Raw genomic sequence first — 18,672 nt, 5'->3', positions numbered from 1 at the left:
AAGGACGAAGACGGAAGTACCAACACTTTCATTGTGTGGCCTTCTCAGACATGACATGGGGTAGTACCTGTCTTTTTGCTGCTTTTGATGGCTTGTCTGAAAGTGAATCATCCCTTTTGATAACTCATCCCCCTTTCTGTGATGGAGTTAGGGGAAGCTGTGAGGAATCAAAGTCTTAGGTTTCATCCTAAATGGGCTAGACTCAGCAATGTGGTACCAACTCCTGGAACAATGCTTTGGTTTTTGATAGGGGGAAAGTAAATCATCAACCTTCTGGTCATGCCTAGATCAAACCTAAGATATGCTTTGAACAAGGGTGTGGATGGCACATTGCTGAGCCTTTCAACTGGTGATGGTAAATTTGTTTTAGATGGCCTTATACATTCTGGGAAGTGAAGTCGACTTAACAGTCCATTTGAAGTTTCTCTAGGTTAAGTGTAGAAGTAATTCCCTCTTTACATGCTCCAACGAAAAAATATGCTAGTGTAATATGCTTTTGTAAGAATTTAAGAATCTTAACACCACCACTCTATAAGATTATGAAATCAACTTTTACCTTTTAGTTTCACTTGAATAATGTTATGTTTTTAACCTGTATACATTTAGAGGTTAATTAACAGTCAGCCTCTAGTGTTGGCCAATCCGGGCATCTATTTGCCACCACTCATTTGTGCTTTTAGTGGCTTTTCATTTTTGCCAAATAATGATAGTGTCAGAGTCCCAGGACAGCTAATGTTGGGAGGTTAATTGCTCCTCAACTGCAAAAGTGTACGTGCTAAAAGAAAATCTGCAAAACCGATGATACCTCATAGTATTTCAGCAACAGTATTTCATGCTATAGAGCTCTTGAAAGTACAGATCAAATGCAGTATGGTTACCATAAATCAATGATGGTATTACCATTTAGATGATACTTATATACCATTTATTTATACACAAATTAGGCAGCATACATGTTTTGTTATAAATTTTGCACACATTTAGGGAGACTCTGCAGGCCTGCCTGTGTCTTGTCCTTATTCCCTGCTTTCCTCTTCAGTGTCTCTGCTCTTCCTCTTCCCAGTATTCTTCTTCTTTGAATCCCTCTGCTCCTGATTAAGTTCTTCACTTTTATTTTGTATGAAGATGGACTGGAATAAATAAAGGGAAATCAAACATAAAATGTGCTGTCTGCTGTAGAATATATACCCTTATATGGTTTTAATATACTGCATTAGGATGAAATGGTGAAATGTCAAGTGGAAATGTCCAGTAATGTTTTTGAGTAGCCTACCATGTACATGTTTGATTCTGATTTAGTGGATTACAAGGAAAAAAAAGTATTTTTGTTGAGTCTGGATAAACCTATAGTCACTTATAGCAACAGTACTGAAGACGGCATACATCCTCTGATAATTGATGTATAATTCCTTTGTGCCAATATGATGGAAGTAACTCACCAATGCAGTACTGCGACGGGCTGCGAGCTTTACATCTTCTGGAGACACTGTGCTTCTCTTAGCGTGCCTGGAATCCAAACACTACATTGTAAATTACACACTTCATTCAAAAGGAAAAGATAAAACTACACGAACTGGTTTGCACATAGTCTAATGGAACAAAGATGATCTCCAAGATGTGTTGGTTAAATTAAACCCCACTTCTGGATTAACTCACCAGTGACAAGCAGGTGTGAAAGTGACATATCGGTTCTTACCTAGCAAATGCCTCCAAGTCTTTTGCAAATACATCTGAAAAAGGAACATGAGAGACAACAGAGGGAGGCTGAGATTGAATGGATTTGTGGAAATTACGCAGCTTTAGTCTCATTGGTACCTGGTACTATAGAAACAAACAGGCACTATGGTAGAGATGAGCAGTTAATCAATTTTTTTTACTGCAATATTAACTTCTGCAATTACTAAATTGCAGAGGCTGCAATTAATTGCTTAAGAGAGAGGGGGCGTCCAAAATGTATTTCTAAAAAAGGTGTTTTAGAGCTCCAGCTAATCTTTGGTCCATGAATCAAGCAAAATGAGTCCAAGTCAAGTCTGTGAATTTTTTTTTAACAAAATCAATTTTCTTTAAACAATTTTAAAGTTCTAAAAAAAAAAAATGACAAGAAAAACTTGTGATGATATGAATCGCAGTTTAAATTGCAATATTTTGCCAAAAAAGATTTATAGATATATTTTTTGTCTATCTTTCAGACCTACACTATTGAGAGGGGTGAAATTGCTATGTTAAGGTGTCTGCAATATATATTTTCTACTTCATAATTATGTGTGAATTAAGTTTTTCTATCTTGATAATTGTTTTACACCTCAATTTTACTGTACCTATACTCTGCTGGAAATTAGACAAATACATCTCATCTCAAATTATGATCATTGCCCCATTTGCCCCAATCCGTGTATTACAGCTAGTTATGTGTTGACTGCGATGTCTGATGGAGCAGACTGGACTCATAGCTTTGTTGAAACCCACCACATTGCCTGAATGTCGTTTCAGCTATAGCAGCTATGACTTGTCGGCTGAACTCCCTCCGATGGTCTTCTCCCATCCGTTGACACATGCGACCCACAGTGTAATGCACTGCTGCCTTCAGTCTCTACAATTCAAAAGCTAAAATCAAATCCAGGTCAAATGTGCAAAGCGGTGCTATTATTGTTGACGATATCCAGTCAGCTGCTGTATCTACCTTAGGCTTGACTGGCTAACTTGCTAGCCCGGATACGTGCCGTTAACTACTGCATTGGAGAGAAGGTTCCAAACCAAACTAAACACCAAAATAAAGACACCCTGTTTACTGTTGCCTTTTCATCGTCGGTTACATACCACATAACATCAGCTAAGCATTTTTCTGAATCATAAGGATCCACTGGTACTTGCGGCTGGCGAGTGATCCACCAAGCAGGTCGTATGTCAATAAAACCCACACTTTCCAGTGCTGCACTAACAGGTAGGTATGTATTTACCGATCAAAAGACCACATCATACAGCGGTGTCATAGAGTTTGGCCGGAGTTAGAGTTATCCTCACCTGATGTATCGCTTCTTTTTCAACTGACATTTTTCTTGTCAACAAAACTTTGATCAAGGTTGATTCACACCAACTTAAGGACAAATTTGGCAAAGCCTTCAGAAAATCATCGCATGGCAGACAAAACACAGCTAGTTAGCGAGCATGTTTGGTTGAAGCTACTTGAAAAGTTTCGCGGTACAAATCTACCATCCAACCAACAACACTTCTTCTTCTTCTCTGCGTTTATTGACGAGTCCCAAACCAGCTTCAAGGTGCATACCGCCACCTACAATACTGGAGTGTGTACATTCATGGCTCTGCTAAGTTTTTGTGGCTCTAGCTCAACAAAACAACATCAAAAACTACAAACAAATAAAAACAATTTTAGGGTTTTTTTTTTCTATTTTTTTTATTTTTTTTTTTATTTACAACTTTTAGAGCACCATCTAGTGGTTTGGAATAGCCTACTACAAAATTTCAAAATCACCACAGTCACACAGAGATATATTTTCAGATTACATGTTCGCATAGAGAATATAATACTGCCATCATTCATATATAGCTCATATGTAGGCTATAGGCTATATATATATATCATATAAATGTATGTTTCAAATTTCTCTGCCTCTGCGTAGTCTGATCATATCTATGACAATCATTACAGAGCCTTCAAAGTAGAAACAATTAAGCAGTCTTTTTATAAACTTGCTTGCAGACTTGATCCTCACAAGTGAGCTCCTGAAAGAGAAAAAAAGTTATGAATACATCAACTAGGCTATTATGTCTTAGTTAGGCTATATATTGTAGTGGGTATTCACATAATCTGATATTGCATTGATACATGATGGTGTAATGAATTGGAAGTGTCCGGTTCCAGGAAGATTTTTGAAGGGAAGCAGGGTATATTTTCTAGTTTGTACCTGATATATCTATTATATAATATAAATCTCATTTGGATGTAAAAAATAAAATGATTCCCCTTGACGGTAAAGTCGTACCAGATGAAGTTGGTCTCCTGAATCCAGTGGGTCCACCCTCTGTTCTTCTTTGCTCCTTTCTGAACACACACCAGCTTATCATTGTCCCAGTTAACCACAGTCTGATAGGAAATAAAAATGAGATAATAAGTAAAATAATATTGGACTATGGTTTATGATACAGACTGCAGTTTGGGGTTTACAAGGCTGTACAACTGAAACTGCACTGTACAGCGGCATGATTTTATTAGCTTATTTATTTGACATTTCCATTTGTTTCCCTGGGCATTCCTATTCTCTTGCTTTTGTTTTATTTTCTCTCTTTCATGTGTCTGTGTTGTCCTGGTTACAGCAGCATGTGAAACATGATGGGTGAACTTAGTGACTGTGATACTGCAAGTTATGAAAGTTTCCACCTGGCATGTTCTGTTGTCCATTCCTTTGGTCACCTCTTCAAACTCTTCTCCCATGTTGAATAACATCGAGTAGTTTTTGAAAGAAGTAAATGTTTGGATGGAGAAAGAATCTCCATCTTGCTTAATCACTTTCTGGGGCTTTAACATACTGGCAATCTTACGCGTTGCAAAATCAATGCCTGTGTGTGAAAAAGAGAAGGACACGTTATAACAAGATCTCACTCCTGTAGAATCCTGTTAACTTTACCCTGCGCCACACTTTTGACCGCATCCACCAAAATCACCTGAACATTTACTGTCACTGGACATTTTAACCCTCCCTCAGGTTGCTGTGTAAAGAATAGGCTACACATTGGCTCAGGAACAGTAAACAATGTAGGACTTTTTTTTTTTTTTGTCAGAGGACTCTTCATATATTACAAGATTTCATGATCACACCATTCAGATAACTAGTTCAGCTAAAAATATATCTAAGGACTTCCAAAAAATCCTGAGAAGTTCTGATATTTTTCTGAGACAGACATTTGTCTTGTTTTACAAGAGCCAAGACACTTACCAAGGGCGACCATGTATCCTTCAAAGTTGTCATTGCTGACGATGTCCCATGTCCCACTGTAGCTGACAGGCATGCTGGATGTTTGTGTGACTCTCTGGAAAGCTCAACTGATGTGAAGTTTAGGAGAGAGCGGATTAAAATGTCTTGGGTGGGATGTTCCATTGTGTGTCAATATGGGGCAGGGGTGATATATTGCCCGCTGTTGCTATTTTGGACACATATACAATAGAGGAGCACTGCAGGGCGGAACAAGACTTTTTACACAGTAGTATGAGGAAATTATCCTGCCAGATGATTCTCAACAGGACATGATGACTTAAACCACATGAACATATTATACACTTTTAATATTGTTCTATTGAAGCCAGCATTGAGCAAAAACATGACACAATCATCTTCAAGCTAACATTTCTGTGCACAAGTTGGGCTTTTAGCACAGGCTCCCTTGACTGGAGCAGCACTCTAAAGTGATCCTTCTCGGTGAAATGTGATCCTTCCTTTCACTCACTTTTGGAGCAGTTGGCAGCTGAACAGGAATGGAGTTACAAGTCCGGCTGAATGTGTGTATAAAGATCCATGTTTCATTACATGCTAATCTTCATGGCATATCATTCTAGCAGATGGATACCAAGGAATCAAAGATTAAAATTGTAAGTATTTGTGTGTGGTGGATGTTTTTATAATGGTCGGAAACTAGTCTGTATGATTATGATTAAATTTCAAATTTTGATTTAATACAAAAACGCCTCAATACTGTTTCAGCTTTTTTGTTATTGATTTTTTTCTAAACGTTTCATTTGCAGTCAAATAGTCAATGCAGTGTTCACAGCACTGGTTCTGGTCCCTCATTTCTACGTCATGGGAAGGTAACTAGATCACAGCTAATGGCATCAGGCCTTTTAAATATTTTGGATTGGTTTTTTTTTTACAATTTTAGGCTTGGCATTCATAATGTTGTGTTTTCAATCCAAGGCCGAAATCCTCCAGATACTGCAGGCAGCCTCTTCTGAACAACCTCTCAGCCTCCATCGCCTTATCCTTCATGGCTTCAGGTAAATCGCATCACATGATTTCACAATACAATGCAGCATTTCTCACATTTTAAATGAGGTACTGAGCAGCATAAAGTGCTCGACTCAAACAAACCTGTGAGGTAGAATCTCATCATGTAAACGTATTCAACTCTCTTAACAGGTTTTTCAGTGATTTTCACGTTGATAGACCCAGTTCCTCAGAGCTTTCGGGCTTCCTTCCATGCGTTTGGACTGCTGTCATTCTGCCAAGGACTGTGCACCACCATCCTGACTCTGACAGCAGCAGCATGCGTAAGAAAAGACTTCAGCCCCATATTTCCAGCCTGAAAAAACATGTCACGTGTATGTAAAGCTTAACCGTTTGAATGATATCAGTGTGCTCCACGCACGATAGGAAAAGTGCAGCAATGAAATTATACTTGCAAATTCACAGGCAAAAACCACACCGGAGCTGTACTACTTGTCCCTTATTCTAACACTGGCTTGTATTTGCAGCGCAGGTAAAGTGAAATTCTCATACTCTCTTGACACTCAACACCTACACGTCCAACCTGCAGTGCACAGCATCTTCATTTCAAACCCATTGAGAGAATTAACGCTTGTGTCTGTTCAGGTTTTTTCTCGGTGAAGGGAGGACTCTGGCTGACTAAAAGGCTGCCTGTGTTCGGCCTGAGAGGGAACAATGAGCCGTAAACCAGTTCAGCTGTCCCACTTTGACATTCAATACTCCACACATGAATGTTTCATGGTCTCCATGCCTCCACCAGCTAGTAAGATTAAACCATTGGAACACAAAGGGAAAAGTAACTTAATCATTCTTACCGGTTTTTAATGCTCATTTTAGTCAAGTGTTACAAAGCAGAGTGGTCTGTCTGGCTTGTTGTGTCATTTGCTTTTAATTTGTTGATGGATACAAAAAACAATGTTTCCATTTTAGTCTATAAATATGTTTTAAAGGAATAGTTCACCCAAAAATGAAAATTCTGTCATCATCTCCTCACCCTCATGCCAGTTGAAACACAGGTGAAGTTTGTCCATAAAATGCCGCTTTTCCACTGCATAGTACCGGCTCAACTCGCCTCGACTCGACTCGACTCGCTTTTGGTAGTACCACTTTGGTTTTCCACTGCAGATAGTACCCCCTCAATGACAACAGACTGCTCTCTGGCTGCTCAAGGCGACGCAAGAGGGTAAGCTAGCCTGGAAGCTAACGTTAGCATATACGTCCCGTGTCGCGATGACGATTCTCTGACCAATCAGTGGTCTGCAGTGTTTTCACGTCACCTTTTGGTATCGCCTCAGCTCGCTTGGAACCTCGACGGAGGTCCCACGAAAAAAAGTACCAGGTACTACGTAATATGGTACCTGGTACCTGGTACTTGGCCAGTGGAAAACCAAAAAAGGCGAGTAGAGTCGAGTCGAGTCGAGCCGGTACCATGCAGTGGAAAAGCGCCATAACACACAGGGAGGTTGCCAGCACAACTCCATAGCAGCCTTCTCCAAAACAACTGAAGTCAGTGGGGACCAGTTCTTCAGGGTTTCAAAAAGACCTACAGTATATTTACACCATAATTTAGTGCAAATCTTAACTACAGCTGATTGATTTGCAACAAATGGTGTATAGGTCTTTCTATTCACAGTGTGATTGTTTGGCTGTTTTTGTTTTGGAACTCTAAAGAACTGGTCCCCATTGACTTCAGTTGTTTTGGAGAAGGCTGCTACCAAGTTGTGCTGGCAACCTCCCTGTGTGTTATATGGACTAACAAATTTCACCTGTGTTTCATTTGGCATGAGGGTCAGTAGATGATGACAGAATTTTCGTGAACTATTCCTTTAATAAATCAATTTAGTGCTGAATTATACAAATAAAAATATACATGTGAAATCTGTATACAGTACTTAAAGTGGTGTTCAGTCCCCTTGGAAAAGTAAACCATAATGGATCTTGGATACTTGGATGCCCTTGCTTCATCAATATGATAAATAAAAGTTTCCTTTGCTTTTCCTTACTATGTGTTAAGGAAAAGCAAAGGAAACTTTTATTTATCACATTGATGAAGCAAGGGCATCCAAGTACTAATATGAGTGCAAACACTGCATTGAATGCTAAGTGATCCTCATCCTCTGAATGATCTCAATGATAATTGGGAAAACCATAGTTTTGATGAATGGCGGGGTGACAACAGACCAAACTGTGTGCCAAGCAATTGGGAAATATAACCAATACAACACCAATTCAGTTTGCAGATTTGTTTTACCTGCTCTTTGCCATCTCCACAAGTCGCCACATGATTGATCACCGTTTCATACTTCAGTATAAATTCTACTTTTCAGATAATGTATTCATCCTAATTAATTTCTACCCGTCATACCTAGTAAGTAAAAATTTAAAACCATTTGAAAATTATGGTGAAGGTATGGGAAGCAAATCAAAATATTGATAGCTTAAAAAGGCACTCAGATTTAAGAAATTAGATAAACTACATAATGTTCCTATGAACTAGGACAAACGACGACTTCAATCTGTAATACTATATCGTGCCAACATGCAGTCTGGACCTGCACTGACACTGAATGAGAAAGTTATTTGTATGATGTAATTGATGTATAGAATAATTGTCTTTTTCCAGCTCATTCCTTACGGAGGTATCCTGTACTGTATGTATCACAGACGAGGACCAAGTCTTCTCTCTCTCTTTGCAGCTGAGAGACACTACAGTGAATGTTCATTAATATGGACCAAACAAAGGCACAGTAGTGAATGCTAAAATTCAGTAGTAGTCCACTTTTTTGGGCTCTATCTACAAAAAGCACCTGAAGATCACTATTTCAACAAGTGTTGAATTTGAAAAATGAAAATGAAATTGAAATCTCTATGGCTATGGAATGTGCTTTTTGGTCAAGCACCATGTAGTAAATATCTGACATTACTCTTTATCACAACTGTCCACAGGATAAGTTTTCTATTAAGGCACTCCAAATACAATGTTTTGTGTTACTGAGGTGAATACAAACAAGACATAAACTGTTTTGTGGGGCCACAGTTTAGCCTATTTCTCATTGATGAAAAGTAAGAAGGAAGGTCACTGCTACGTAACAATATAAAACATATGCAATCAAAAAATGTAGATTACATAGTAAACTGCAAATTTACAAATTCACCTGAGATCTCTTCTGGTAAACAAAATCATTCACGCACATAAACAGACAACCTGTGTGACAGAGCATATGAAAACAATTCTTAGTGTTCGTTTGAACAAGCTTTTAGTCTCAGAGTACCAGATGTGTGGGTTAGCACATCAAATATTCATATAGTGCCACATAAGCTGTAATTTGTTAATTGCAGAGAATATACTAACTATACTAAACTTCAAATAATTGTCTAAACTTTTAGGTACTCACTGGTTTATTTTATGTTGCAAACTCTGCACATTTGGCACCCAATTAGGCTAAAATAAAAATATTCTATATATATCTGTCTCATATATTTCTCTCTCACATGGGAAGAAAAAAAAAAGTTTACAATTTGAGGTGTTCACATTCAACACATGTAGGTGCTGGCTCATAAATACATTCTTTGTCAATATCCAGCATATATATATATATATAGATATATCCAATTCTAGCAGTTCCAATCATAAATCACATTTGTCTGATTCAAACACCTGAAAGTTTGGCATTTTATTCCTAACCTAAAAGAGCATCATAGTCTATATACCAAACAAGCCTGCCATTAGCAGGCCTAATCCCAGTGACAGGCCATTTGTCTGGGTTGTCTTTGACTCGGCTCAGCTGGGTAATCAGCTCATGCTTGCCCTTGCCCATCACTAATACAGCAACCTTGTGGGCACGGTTGATGGCCCCGAGAGTGAGGCTCATGCGCTGGTGAGGTTTGGCGGGACTCTCAGTGAAGGCCACCAGACTGTCCCCATGGCCGTCCACTTTACCACCAGGGAACAGAGAGGCTGTGTGGCCATCATAGCCTACGCCCAACAGTACAAAATGGAAGCTGGAGCCATTAACTAACTTGTTGACCTCTCTCTCGTACAGCAGCGCTCCTCCATCCTCCTCCACGCATAAACGCTGGTTGAGCTGCACGGGCATGGGGTGGATGTTGTAGTAGGGTATCCTCACATGTTGGAGCAGGTGGTCATGCACGTTGCGGAAGTTTGACTCCGACTCTGTCAGAGGCACGCAGCGCTCGTCCACCATCCACACATGGGTGTCCCTCCAGGGGAAGGAGAAGTGGTACAGGGCCAGCCTGTGGAACAGAGCCAGGGGGGTGGAGCCACCAGAGAGGGCGAGGTGGAAGGTTCCCCCCTCACTCACCGCTGCCTCAGCCGCTGCCTGCACATCTGCAGCCAGCCTCTCAACAAGCTCCTCAGCCCAGGCAGACACCATGTCAGCACTGCGATATTTGCCTTGCATCACTTGGAAACCGTCTGTTGATGGGCCACCCATCTGGTCAGGGGCAATTATTACCACTGCTTCGTTGGCGTAGCTAATTTCCTTTCCTCTCAGATGGAAGTCCAACAGGTTGGCGTTGTCGGCGCCCCCGGGGTAGATACGAGGGTAAGAGCTGGACAGGCTATCGAGCAGCGGTGTCCATAAGCCCCAGGAGGCCAGGAGGTGTTCGGCGCTGATGAAGCTATCCTTCCGTCCACTGAAGATTTGAGCAATAAGTTCTGAATAAGCTTCCCTCTGCACTGTTGGAGCTTGCACATAATAGTCTGAAATGGGCAAACCTAGGACACTGACATCTTTATGCTCTGTCACTTCCTTCCACTCACCGTCCATCACAACTGGCTTGAATAGATTTTTAGTTACAAGAATTGCTGGATATTGAAGGCTGCCGTGTCCAAAGTAAAAAATTACCTGCTTAGGCTTGCAGTGAACGCTGTTATGGTTCTGAACACAAAAGATGTCATTCTTGAAAAGGACACGTGCGTACCCCACCCGCTCATCTAACTTCTTCCCTGAGATCAGAACAACTGGCACGCCATCATACTGGGCCATATCAATGTGTGCCATAACCGCTGAAATATAGAAACAAACAGCAACAGGATCATTTATTAGTAGGTATAGGTTTATTGTATAGCACATTTTTTAAAGAGTAGTACACAATTTTTAAAAGTAAAAATAGTAGAATCAGAGTAATGAATGAGAAAACTTTTACACACTCACCAGCAAACGTCGGTGTGAGGCTGAGGTACTCCTTGGTCTTGTTCAGCTCCTCCTGAACCTCGTTGTTGTACGCTTGGTACTGGCCGATAACGGCTTGATTCTTTCCCAAGGGCTGCAAGGACCTGAAGATCTTCAGCTTGTTCCGGAGAACTTCCTCATTGCTGCTCTGATTCACGGGCAGCCTCATGGTCAACAGCGTCATGACCTCAGTAAGGTGGTTCTGTAGCACGTCTCTGATTACTCCGTACTGGTCATAGAAGGGAATACGACCTTTGAGGAATAAACAAGAGAGGAGAACAAGTGCACACAAATGTATGTTAGAATTATTGTTCTCTTTTGATAGCTCCAAAGAATGATTTAGAGCCCAATTGCAGGAAAATATTCTATTGATATGGTTTTGACTATGATTTATATCAATTTTACATTTACAAAGCTTTTTAATCTCTTTAATTTCAATGGAGCTGCAATTTTTGTCTGAACATACCAAGCCCAAGCGCCAAATGTGTTTCAGAAACCTGAAAAACATCATGACTTTGGACCTCCAGCACATCTCCTCTGCAAACTTTTCATTAGCTAGTGAATCGGTGGACTTTTACAATAAAACCCTGAGCAGTGTCCTGGATCTCCATGCCCCTGTGAAACCCTTCTCACTCTCAGCCCCCTGGTTCACCTGCGAACTGCGGAAAATGAAGGCAGCTGGGTGTGTACTTGAGCGGCGTCTCAGAATTTCTGGGCTCACTGTTCACAGATTAGCCTATCAAGAACACCAAAAGGCCTCCTCAAAGTCCCTCAGAGAAGCACGGTCACAGTTTTACTCCAGCATTATCAACAAAAGACCTGGCAACTCCAAAGCAGCTTTTCTCCACTCTCACAATCCTACCTGTCTAGAAGAATTGAGTATGTCTCCTTGGGAGGTGCAAAGTCCCGGACACACCCTGTCACCTGTGGTCGGTTCTCGGCCCCATCCTGTTCTCCCTGTACATACCCCCCCTCGGCCGTGTCATTAGCCGGCATGGAATATCATTCCACTGCTATGCAGACGACACACAACTATATCTAAAAAATGTCCCAACCCCCTCTGCAGCCTTGTCGTCGTCATCGTCGTCGCCATCATCATCACTAACCACCTGCCTTGAGGAGATAAGGGCCTGGATGAAACAACTTCCTGCAGCTAAACAGCTCCAAAACTGAGGCTATTTTAGTTGGCACCCCACACCAGGTCCAGTCATCTCCCATAACTCACATCACCTTTTCTGGCCAAGACATTCCCCTCTCCTCATCAGTCTCAAACCTGGGTGTTAGGTTCGACCCTCACTTGACCTTTCATCAAACATCTGTGCAAGACCTCCTTCTACCACCTCAGGAACATTTCCAAACTCCGTCCCACACTTAGCCTGTCAGACGCGGAGAAACTTGTCCACACCTTTGTCTCCTCAAGGCTGGACTATTGCGACGTACTTCTCATCGGGGACTCCTAGCAGGAGCCTCCAGAAGCTCTTACACATCCAGAACAGTGCTGCTAGGATCCTGATGAGAGTGCGAAAACATGAACATATCACACCTGTCCTACACTCACTACACTGGCTTCCTGTCTCCTTCAGGATCGAATATAAAATATCTCTGCTAACGCATCAGTGCATCCACGGAAATGCCCCTCCCTACCTCAAGGAACTGCTCACAACACAAACGTCCACACGTAACCTGCGATCCAGAAATAACAACCTTCTCCATCCCCCCAGGACCAAGCTCCGACTATCAATGCTTTTAAAAAGGGCCTAAAAACCTTCCTTTTTAACAGAGCCTTTCCTTAACTTTGTGCTGTTTTTTTATCTTTGTCTTTATGCATTGTCTATAAACTTTTCCTTTTTAAATCAGGCCTTTTTCCTTTGTGTGGCTTTTAATGATCTTTGCTGTTGGTTCATTTTTATCGGTTTTTATGCTCCTGTTTTTTCTTCTTTTACTCTGTAGCACTTTGAGATTTCCTACTTCTAATGAAAAGTGCATTACAAATTAAATGTATTATTATTATTATTATTATTATTAATAATCACCTTTAGCATCCAGGGTCTCTTTCAGTACAATCTCCACTCTCTCTATATGGTGCTTGTTCCAGATGGGATCCAGAAACTTCTTGTTCTGTATTCTGAATGGCAGTATCTTTGAAACAACCTTTTAACAAAAGTAGAAAAGCATGTCATGAAATCAGAGTTGTGGTGCTATGGGTTTGAGTTTACTGCACGCATGAGATTTCATTACCTGCTTCCCCAGGTAATGGTCAATCCTGTACATTTCTTCATCCTTCAAGGAGTTCCCCAGTTGACTTGCTAGTATTTGTGCACTCCTGAAATCATGGCCAAAAGGTTTCTCTAGCACTACTCTCAGCCACACCCCGCTGGCCGGTCTGCAACTGCTATTGACCTTATCAGCAATGTCTGCATATGCAAAGGCTGGTACTGAAAGGTAGAAGAGCCTCCCTGCCTCCACCATTCCCTCTTCCTTAAGTTGTTGCTCAATGTGCTTAGCCAGATCCTGGTAGTCTTCAGGGGTCTTTAGCTGCCGATACTGTGCGAGCCGCAGGAACTGCTCTTTCAGCAGGGCACAGCGTTCCACAGGTACATCTTTGTTGCAGGACACACCCTTCAGGATCTCAAAGAAGACCGGTATGGCTTGATCCACAGGTGACAGTCCTCCACCGTAGAAGGAAAAGGTGTTTCCACTATTGACCTGGTTGATGTACAGCTGGAAAAAGCCCTGCCACAGGTACTTCTTCGCCAGGTCACCTGTGCCTCCCACTATTACCACCGAAACATGGCCAAGTCTCTGTGCCTCTTGTTCCTCCTTGCCATTTCCTCCCTGAGCACAAAGAGCGACCAGAAGCAGCAACACAGTCGCAAACATGCTCTGGTCCTAAACAGCTAATCCAAGCTCCTGTATGAACACAGCAATGGAAGATATTACATGTTGGCAACATCTAGCATCAGACACCAAATTGAAGCTAAAACTAGGCATGAAGAAACATTGATAATAAAAATGTTTGGGAAAAAGGCAAATGAATAAACTGAAAATATCTCTATCTCCAAAACTAACTGGAATAACATGAAAATGGTTAAGAATTATTTTCATATAGCAGAAAACCTATAAATAAATAGAACCCCATTTACTGTCTGATAGTCTGAATAACCTCCAACAGTTTTCCAGCAATGTACACATAAAATAGCTACTGCTATTTTGTTTGGCACTGTCAAAATACCAAAACAAAAACTGACACTACGGCACTGTGCAAAAGTCTTAGGCACATGTAAAAAAAAAAAAAAAACAATTCCGTAAAGTGAAGATGCTTTCAAAAATAATGAAATGAAAAGTTTCTAAAAAAAAAATACTGTAAAGAGCAGTCTACTGACACACTAATGCAGAAAACAAATAAACATCTAAGACAAAATGTATATAAAAAATCTAGGGTGCCTAGACTTTTGCACAGTACTGTACATAAATGCAAATTAAAACTGTAACAGCAACACTAGCAAGCAACATTCTCATCTAATAATGAAAAGTAAAAAAAACAGTGCAAATTAACAACTATTATAATCTGAACACAACAAACGGAAGCAAAATGCAATAATAATTGTTCCTATATAGCCTAACCTCTACAGATATCCATAGATAAAACAGATAATTAGTACATTACTTAGCAAAGTTTCTTTCCCCAGCTTTTTGAAGTCCCACAAGAATTGGAGATGTGCTGCAGTGAGACTGTCAGGAGCGTAATGATCACTGGCTACTTGTAGACTAGAGGTGCAGAGTTTGCACTTTGCTCTGGGTCATTACAGTGTTATTTACCTAGAACTTATTCAGAATCATCTATTCATCATGATGGGAAAGCCCACAGGGAAAATCGATTAAGTGTAAACAGGAGTAATCTCCTAGAACTGCCTGCAGTTTGTTCCTATCATGCCTGGTAATGACATCAATTTTATGCTTTGAATTATAGCATGGTTTGGGAACTGCATATGGGCCGATGCGTTACAAAACTGATTCATGACAAAAAGAGACATTAATTTGGACTTTGTAGGAGACTAAAAAGCTTTCAAAATAATAGATTTTATTTGTATAGTGCTTTTTACTTGTATATTTTCCAGATACTCAAAGACACAGAAATCGTATGATCATAAATAAAAACAGTGTACAAATACATAGCAAGTAAAAACTATACTAAAACCAACAACGTAAATCTATATAAAAACAAACAAAAACAAGAATAGGTCAATAAAGCAAGGCACAAAAAAAAAATAGCACCAACAGAAGCAGTAGTGGTCAGTAACACAGTAGCAGTCAGTAAAACAGAAGGGCAAAAGACAGAAACATGGGGCAGGAGGAAGAAAGGGAGTTGGATATTAAAAGCAGTTTTGAACAGGTGTGTTACATTAAAAAGTAAAATAGATCATCTCCTGTTAGTAAAGGGCTGTTGTGTAACATCTGGAATCCCTGTGTTCCACAATCATGTTTGCACAGTGGCAATGCAAACAACAAAGGCCACAGCTCGGCCCTGTCTGAGCTGGCTGCTGAAATGTGATAAAAGTCACATTTCAGGAGACTGGTTTCCTTCCTGAGTTCGTTATGGATCACTGAGTTCGTTATGGATCATTGCAGTCACAATATCTAGCAGGGTCGGAGCCATTCATGAATTTGAATTGAACTGGAATGACCGTAAACAGAATTGAATTCCATTAAATTCCACTTCTAAGAGAGGTTGTCTTGACTTGCTAAACATTATAAACCAAACACTATGAATCAAATAAAAGAGAGTTAAACAAATCAAATACATTCAATAATATGAGTACATGTTATGAATCAAATACCACCTGAAAGGTACCTTTAACATTTTATGATATTCAGTATTTATAACACTATGTGCATCTCAGAAAAGACAAGAAAAAACACAGAATTTCATTGAATAAATTGAACTTACTGAAATTCCAATTCGGTTTCCTGTAGGTTTTTTCAAATTCCAATTCAAGTGAGGAATTGGAATTTGAAAAAACCTGCATTCATTCAGGTGACCCCGACCCTGACGCCCCATTAGCTCAGTCCAATGGACCAGCTTGCTGTTCTTCTGCACTATCTAGGAATGAATGGCCATACCATACCATACACTGTCTTCATTCAAAATTTCACTTTTAAAATATAAAAAAACTCTTTCCCAGAATATTGTGATCCAACCAAGCACATGATTCCTCCACAGTCCGTAGTAAGTTAGACACCACTGACTACTTTCATTATATGACATTCACGCTCCAAATCAATTTAACTGCCTGTCAAATATCGGCATAAAATGCCAGCAGGAAGAAAAGGGGCATTTTCTGTCTTCTGTTTTACATATCAGTCCTCGGAGAACCCCACTTAACCCTGCACTATGCAAAACCCCTTGGTTTGGTCAGGAGCCTCATGTGTTTCCCAATTCATTGGAATAACCGTTGCTAATGTTACCGAGGACACGTACTGTATGCTCATATCCCGATTTAACAGGCTCCCGGTTTTCCCAGATAGGCTACACGTGTTGTGCCAAAACTAGAATCCCATGTAAAGTGCGTTTCCCCTGGCGGTGCGTTTTCGCCTTGATTTCACGACAGGACAGAAAATAACTAAATAGTTTTGACCTCGAAATGTTACCTCGAAATCAACGAAGATCTCAAAACATAAGCGTCCATTGACTTGACAGGTTAGCTGTCAAGCTATACATTGGTCTGTCTGACACAACGCGCATTTCCCCCGTGAGTATTTTCTTGTGCAGTTTTTAACGGAAAACAGATTTTGGCACAACAGGCCTTTGCATTATATCACGAGAAGGGCCTATAGACAACCATGTGCTCTGATGTGCATGGCCATCAGTCCTCACACAAAAGGATGTCTGGCAGCTCCACGATTCACCTGCTAGCTGTCAAACCCCACCGGATGACAAATGCACTCACACACACACACAAACACACACACAGTGTCCTGCTACAACAGTACCTTTTTAATGTGTAGTCATTATGTTGCTAAAAAAAAACACAGAACACGACTAAACTGCACAGGCTAATGTCGATAGGTATTAAAGTATGTCGAAAAAGTTGTCACGAACCTGTCTGCTGTCTCTCGGTAGGATGCACGGATATTGGTCAAAACGCTTCCTACAGTAGTCACGTGACATGACTCGGATATTGCTGTTCCCAGGTTTTGGCTTTGCGGGGGATTTATAGGCACGAGTCACACACTTTTTTTTTATTTCGAAGATATGCCCTACATTTGATTTGCTATGCTTTAATTTAAAAGCTAAGAATTTAAGTATATTTGGATAAAGATGGCGGCCAGCGGGACTGACGTCATTTACAGTGCAGGCTGCAGATAAACCTACAGTAGGCTGCTGTACCTGTGCAGGGAAAACTAAAATAATTTTTTTTGTATGCTTCTGTGTTAAAAATATGTCTGATTCATCCTGATACATAGATGCTACTATATTAAAGGGTCTTTGTTAAAAAAAAAAAAAACTGCAGGGTGTGAAAGTCTAAGGAAATCCCCATAATTATTTCCACCTGAGATCTACAGCTACATACATTTTCAACTGATTTCAATTGTCTGTGTTATTTGATGTCATTTTTACTTTAGAGCAAAGCCTCTCCAATAACAATAATAATATTTAAAGAAACACAGAGGCACTGTGATATTTCAGTTCATCAATAGCATGGAGTGTAAAGACAGAAAGTGTCACATCTGCCAGGCAGCTGATGTTACGCTACTGTTAGCGTGATCAGTATAAAGAAAGTGCTGTTCATCCTAATCATCTGACCTCTGCCCAAACAGAAGTGGGTGAAGCTGGAATTAAGATGCTTTCCGCTATGAGACGAGTAAGAAAAATGTACTGAACTCAAACCAGGAGGCATCTAATTTTGCACCTGGTCCACTGGGTTGAAATTCATGTGGATTTTCATTGGAGGGGGAGAGTGCGGTGAAGTATGTGAAAGAAGCCAAGTGTATTTTTCACAACTTCAGCTTCTTCTGAACATCCCTGGTTTAGGGCTAGGTTATTTAACATCACAAAAATGTTTATTACCACCAATGCTCTAAGCACAATACTTGAAAGGAACAGACTATATCTTCATTAGGAAGTAAATACAAAAATCCACTTTTCATGATGATGTCAGGATGAGCTCTTTATTCTTTTTTTTCTTAACCACTTTGCTGTATAATATGAATAATGTCACACTTCAGCACTGGTTGTGGCTCTGGCTCCTGCCTGTCACTTGGGGGCAGCTGTAGACTGTAGTTTACTGTTCAACCAAGAGGGCCCCCTGTTGGTCTCTGTGTGCTATAGCTATTTTATACTCTTCACATTCTGCAGCTCATCATACCATCATCTCACCTCATAATGCACCATGGTTATACCTGAAACTGAAAAATAACAGCAGCCTAATCCATGATGTCAACAAGCCACCTCACTGTATGTCTACATTATGAAAATAGGAATT

General features: G+C 40.4%; 4 protein-coding genes across 5 annotated transcripts; 1 reads left to right on the top strand and 3 right to left on the bottom strand.

Moving 5' to 3' along the window:
* Nucleotides 1–30: 30 nt before the first annotated feature.
* Nucleotides 31–3,223, bottom strand: cenps (centromere protein S). The gene is made up of 5 exons (XM_071517944.1): nt 3,022–3,223; nt 2,467–2,590; nt 1,697–1,730; nt 1,440–1,506; nt 31–1,130 (listed from the first exon to the last, which is right to left on the bottom strand). Exons 1-5 carry the CDS (start codon nt 3,049–3,051, stop codon nt 1,017–1,019), a joined length of 369 nt encoding a protein of 122 aa, XP_071374045.1. The 5' UTR covers nt 3,052–3,223; the 3' UTR covers nt 31–1,016.
* Nucleotides 3,224–3,437: 214 nt separating this feature from the next.
* Nucleotides 3,438–5,076, bottom strand: rbp7b (retinol binding protein 7b, cellular). The gene is given in 5 exon segments (XM_071517945.1): nt 3,438–3,741; nt 4,002–4,021; nt 4,024–4,102; nt 4,397–4,575; nt 4,953–5,076. Coding segments are annotated over 5 exon segments (405 nt in total). The 5' UTR covers nt 5,026–5,076; the 3' UTR covers nt 3,438–3,687.
* A 452-nt stretch (nt 5,077–5,528) lies between these two features.
* Nucleotides 5,529–6,679, top strand: LOC139642903 (uncharacterized). Its single transcript, XM_071517957.1, has 5 exons — nt 5,529–5,602; nt 5,756–5,818; nt 5,925–6,004; nt 6,147–6,277; nt 6,617–6,679. Exons 1-5 carry the CDS (start codon nt 5,529–5,531, stop codon nt 6,677–6,679), a joined length of 411 nt encoding a protein of 136 aa, XP_071374058.1.
* A 119-nt stretch (nt 6,680–6,798) lies between these two features.
* Nucleotides 6,799–17,304, bottom strand: h6pd (hexose-6-phosphate dehydrogenase (glucose 1-dehydrogenase)). 2 transcript variants are annotated; one of them, XM_071517934.1, is made up of 5 exons: nt 17,289–17,304; nt 13,427–14,098; nt 13,222–13,339; nt 11,171–11,440; nt 6,799–11,022 (listed from the first exon to the last, which is right to left on the bottom strand). In XM_071517934.1, the coding sequence occupies exons 2-5, from the start codon at nt 14,066–14,068 to the stop codon at nt 9,674–9,676; spliced, it is 2,379 nt and encodes a 792-aa protein (XP_071374035.1). In that variant the 5' UTR covers nt 14,069–14,098; nt 17,289–17,304; the 3' UTR covers nt 6,799–9,673. The 2 variants fall into 2 exon arrangements, with proteins under 2 accessions (XP_071374035.1, XP_071374036.1); XM_071517935.1 differs by lacking the exon at nt 17,289–17,304 and adding an exon at nt 14,657–14,701 and having other exon boundaries at nt 13,427–13,996.
* Between the last annotated feature and the right edge of the window lie 1,368 nt (nt 17,305–18,672).

The sequence above is a fragment of the Centroberyx affinis genome, unplaced genomic scaffold (genome assembly GCF_046629955.1).
Source record: "Centroberyx affinis isolate AG114_WGS23_722 - 3 ecotype Tasmania unplaced genomic scaffold, CSIRO-AGI_Caff_v1 ptg000543l_1, whole genome shotgun sequence".
Lineage (NCBI taxonomy): Eukaryota > Metazoa > Chordata > Actinopteri > Beryciformes > Berycidae > Centroberyx > Centroberyx affinis.
Note: the sequence above shows the minus strand (reverse complement) of the source record. Positions and strands in the feature narration are given on the sequence as shown.

What these genes read in the sequence shown, in the direction of transcription:
- cenps (XM_071517944.1), bottom strand. Translation starts at nt 3,051, where the DNA reads ATGTCAGTTGAAAAAGAAGCGATACATCAG. An exon ending in AAAAAGAAGCGATACATCAG is followed by an intron (nt 2,591 to 3,021) that starts GTGAGGATAACT and finishes TTTGAATTGTAG; the next exon opens with AGACTGAAGGCAGCAGTGCA. An exon ending in AACGACATTCAGGCAATGTG is followed by an intron (nt 1,731 to 2,466) that starts GTGGGTTTCAAC and finishes TTCCTTTTTCAG; the next exon opens with ATGTATTTGCAAAAGACTTG.
- LOC139642903 (XM_071517957.1), top strand. Translation starts at nt 5,529, where the DNA reads ATGTTTCATTACATGCTAATCTTCATGGCATATCATTCTAGCAGATGG. An exon ending in CATTTCTACGTCATGGGAAG is followed by an intron (nt 5,819 to 5,924) that starts GTAACTAGATCA and finishes TTTCAATCCAAG; the next exon opens with GCCGAAATCCTCCAGATACT. An exon ending in CTTATCCTTCATGGCTTCAG is followed by an intron (nt 6,005 to 6,146) that starts GTAAATCGCATC and finishes CTCTCTTAACAG; the next exon opens with GTTTTTCAGTGATTTTCACG.
- h6pd (XM_071517934.1), bottom strand. Translation starts at nt 14,068, where the DNA reads ATGTTTGCGACTGTGTTGCTGCTTCTGGTCGCTCTTTGTGCTCAGGGA. An exon ending in ACCATTACCTGGGGAAGCAG is followed by an intron (nt 13,340 to 13,426) that starts GTAATGAAATCT and finishes TTTTGTTAAAAG; the next exon opens with GTTGTTTCAAAGATACTGCC. An exon ending in CCTCACACCGACGTTTGCTG is followed by an intron (nt 11,023 to 11,170) that starts GTGAGTGTGTAA and finishes TCTATATTTCAG; the next exon opens with CGGTTATGGCACACATTGAT.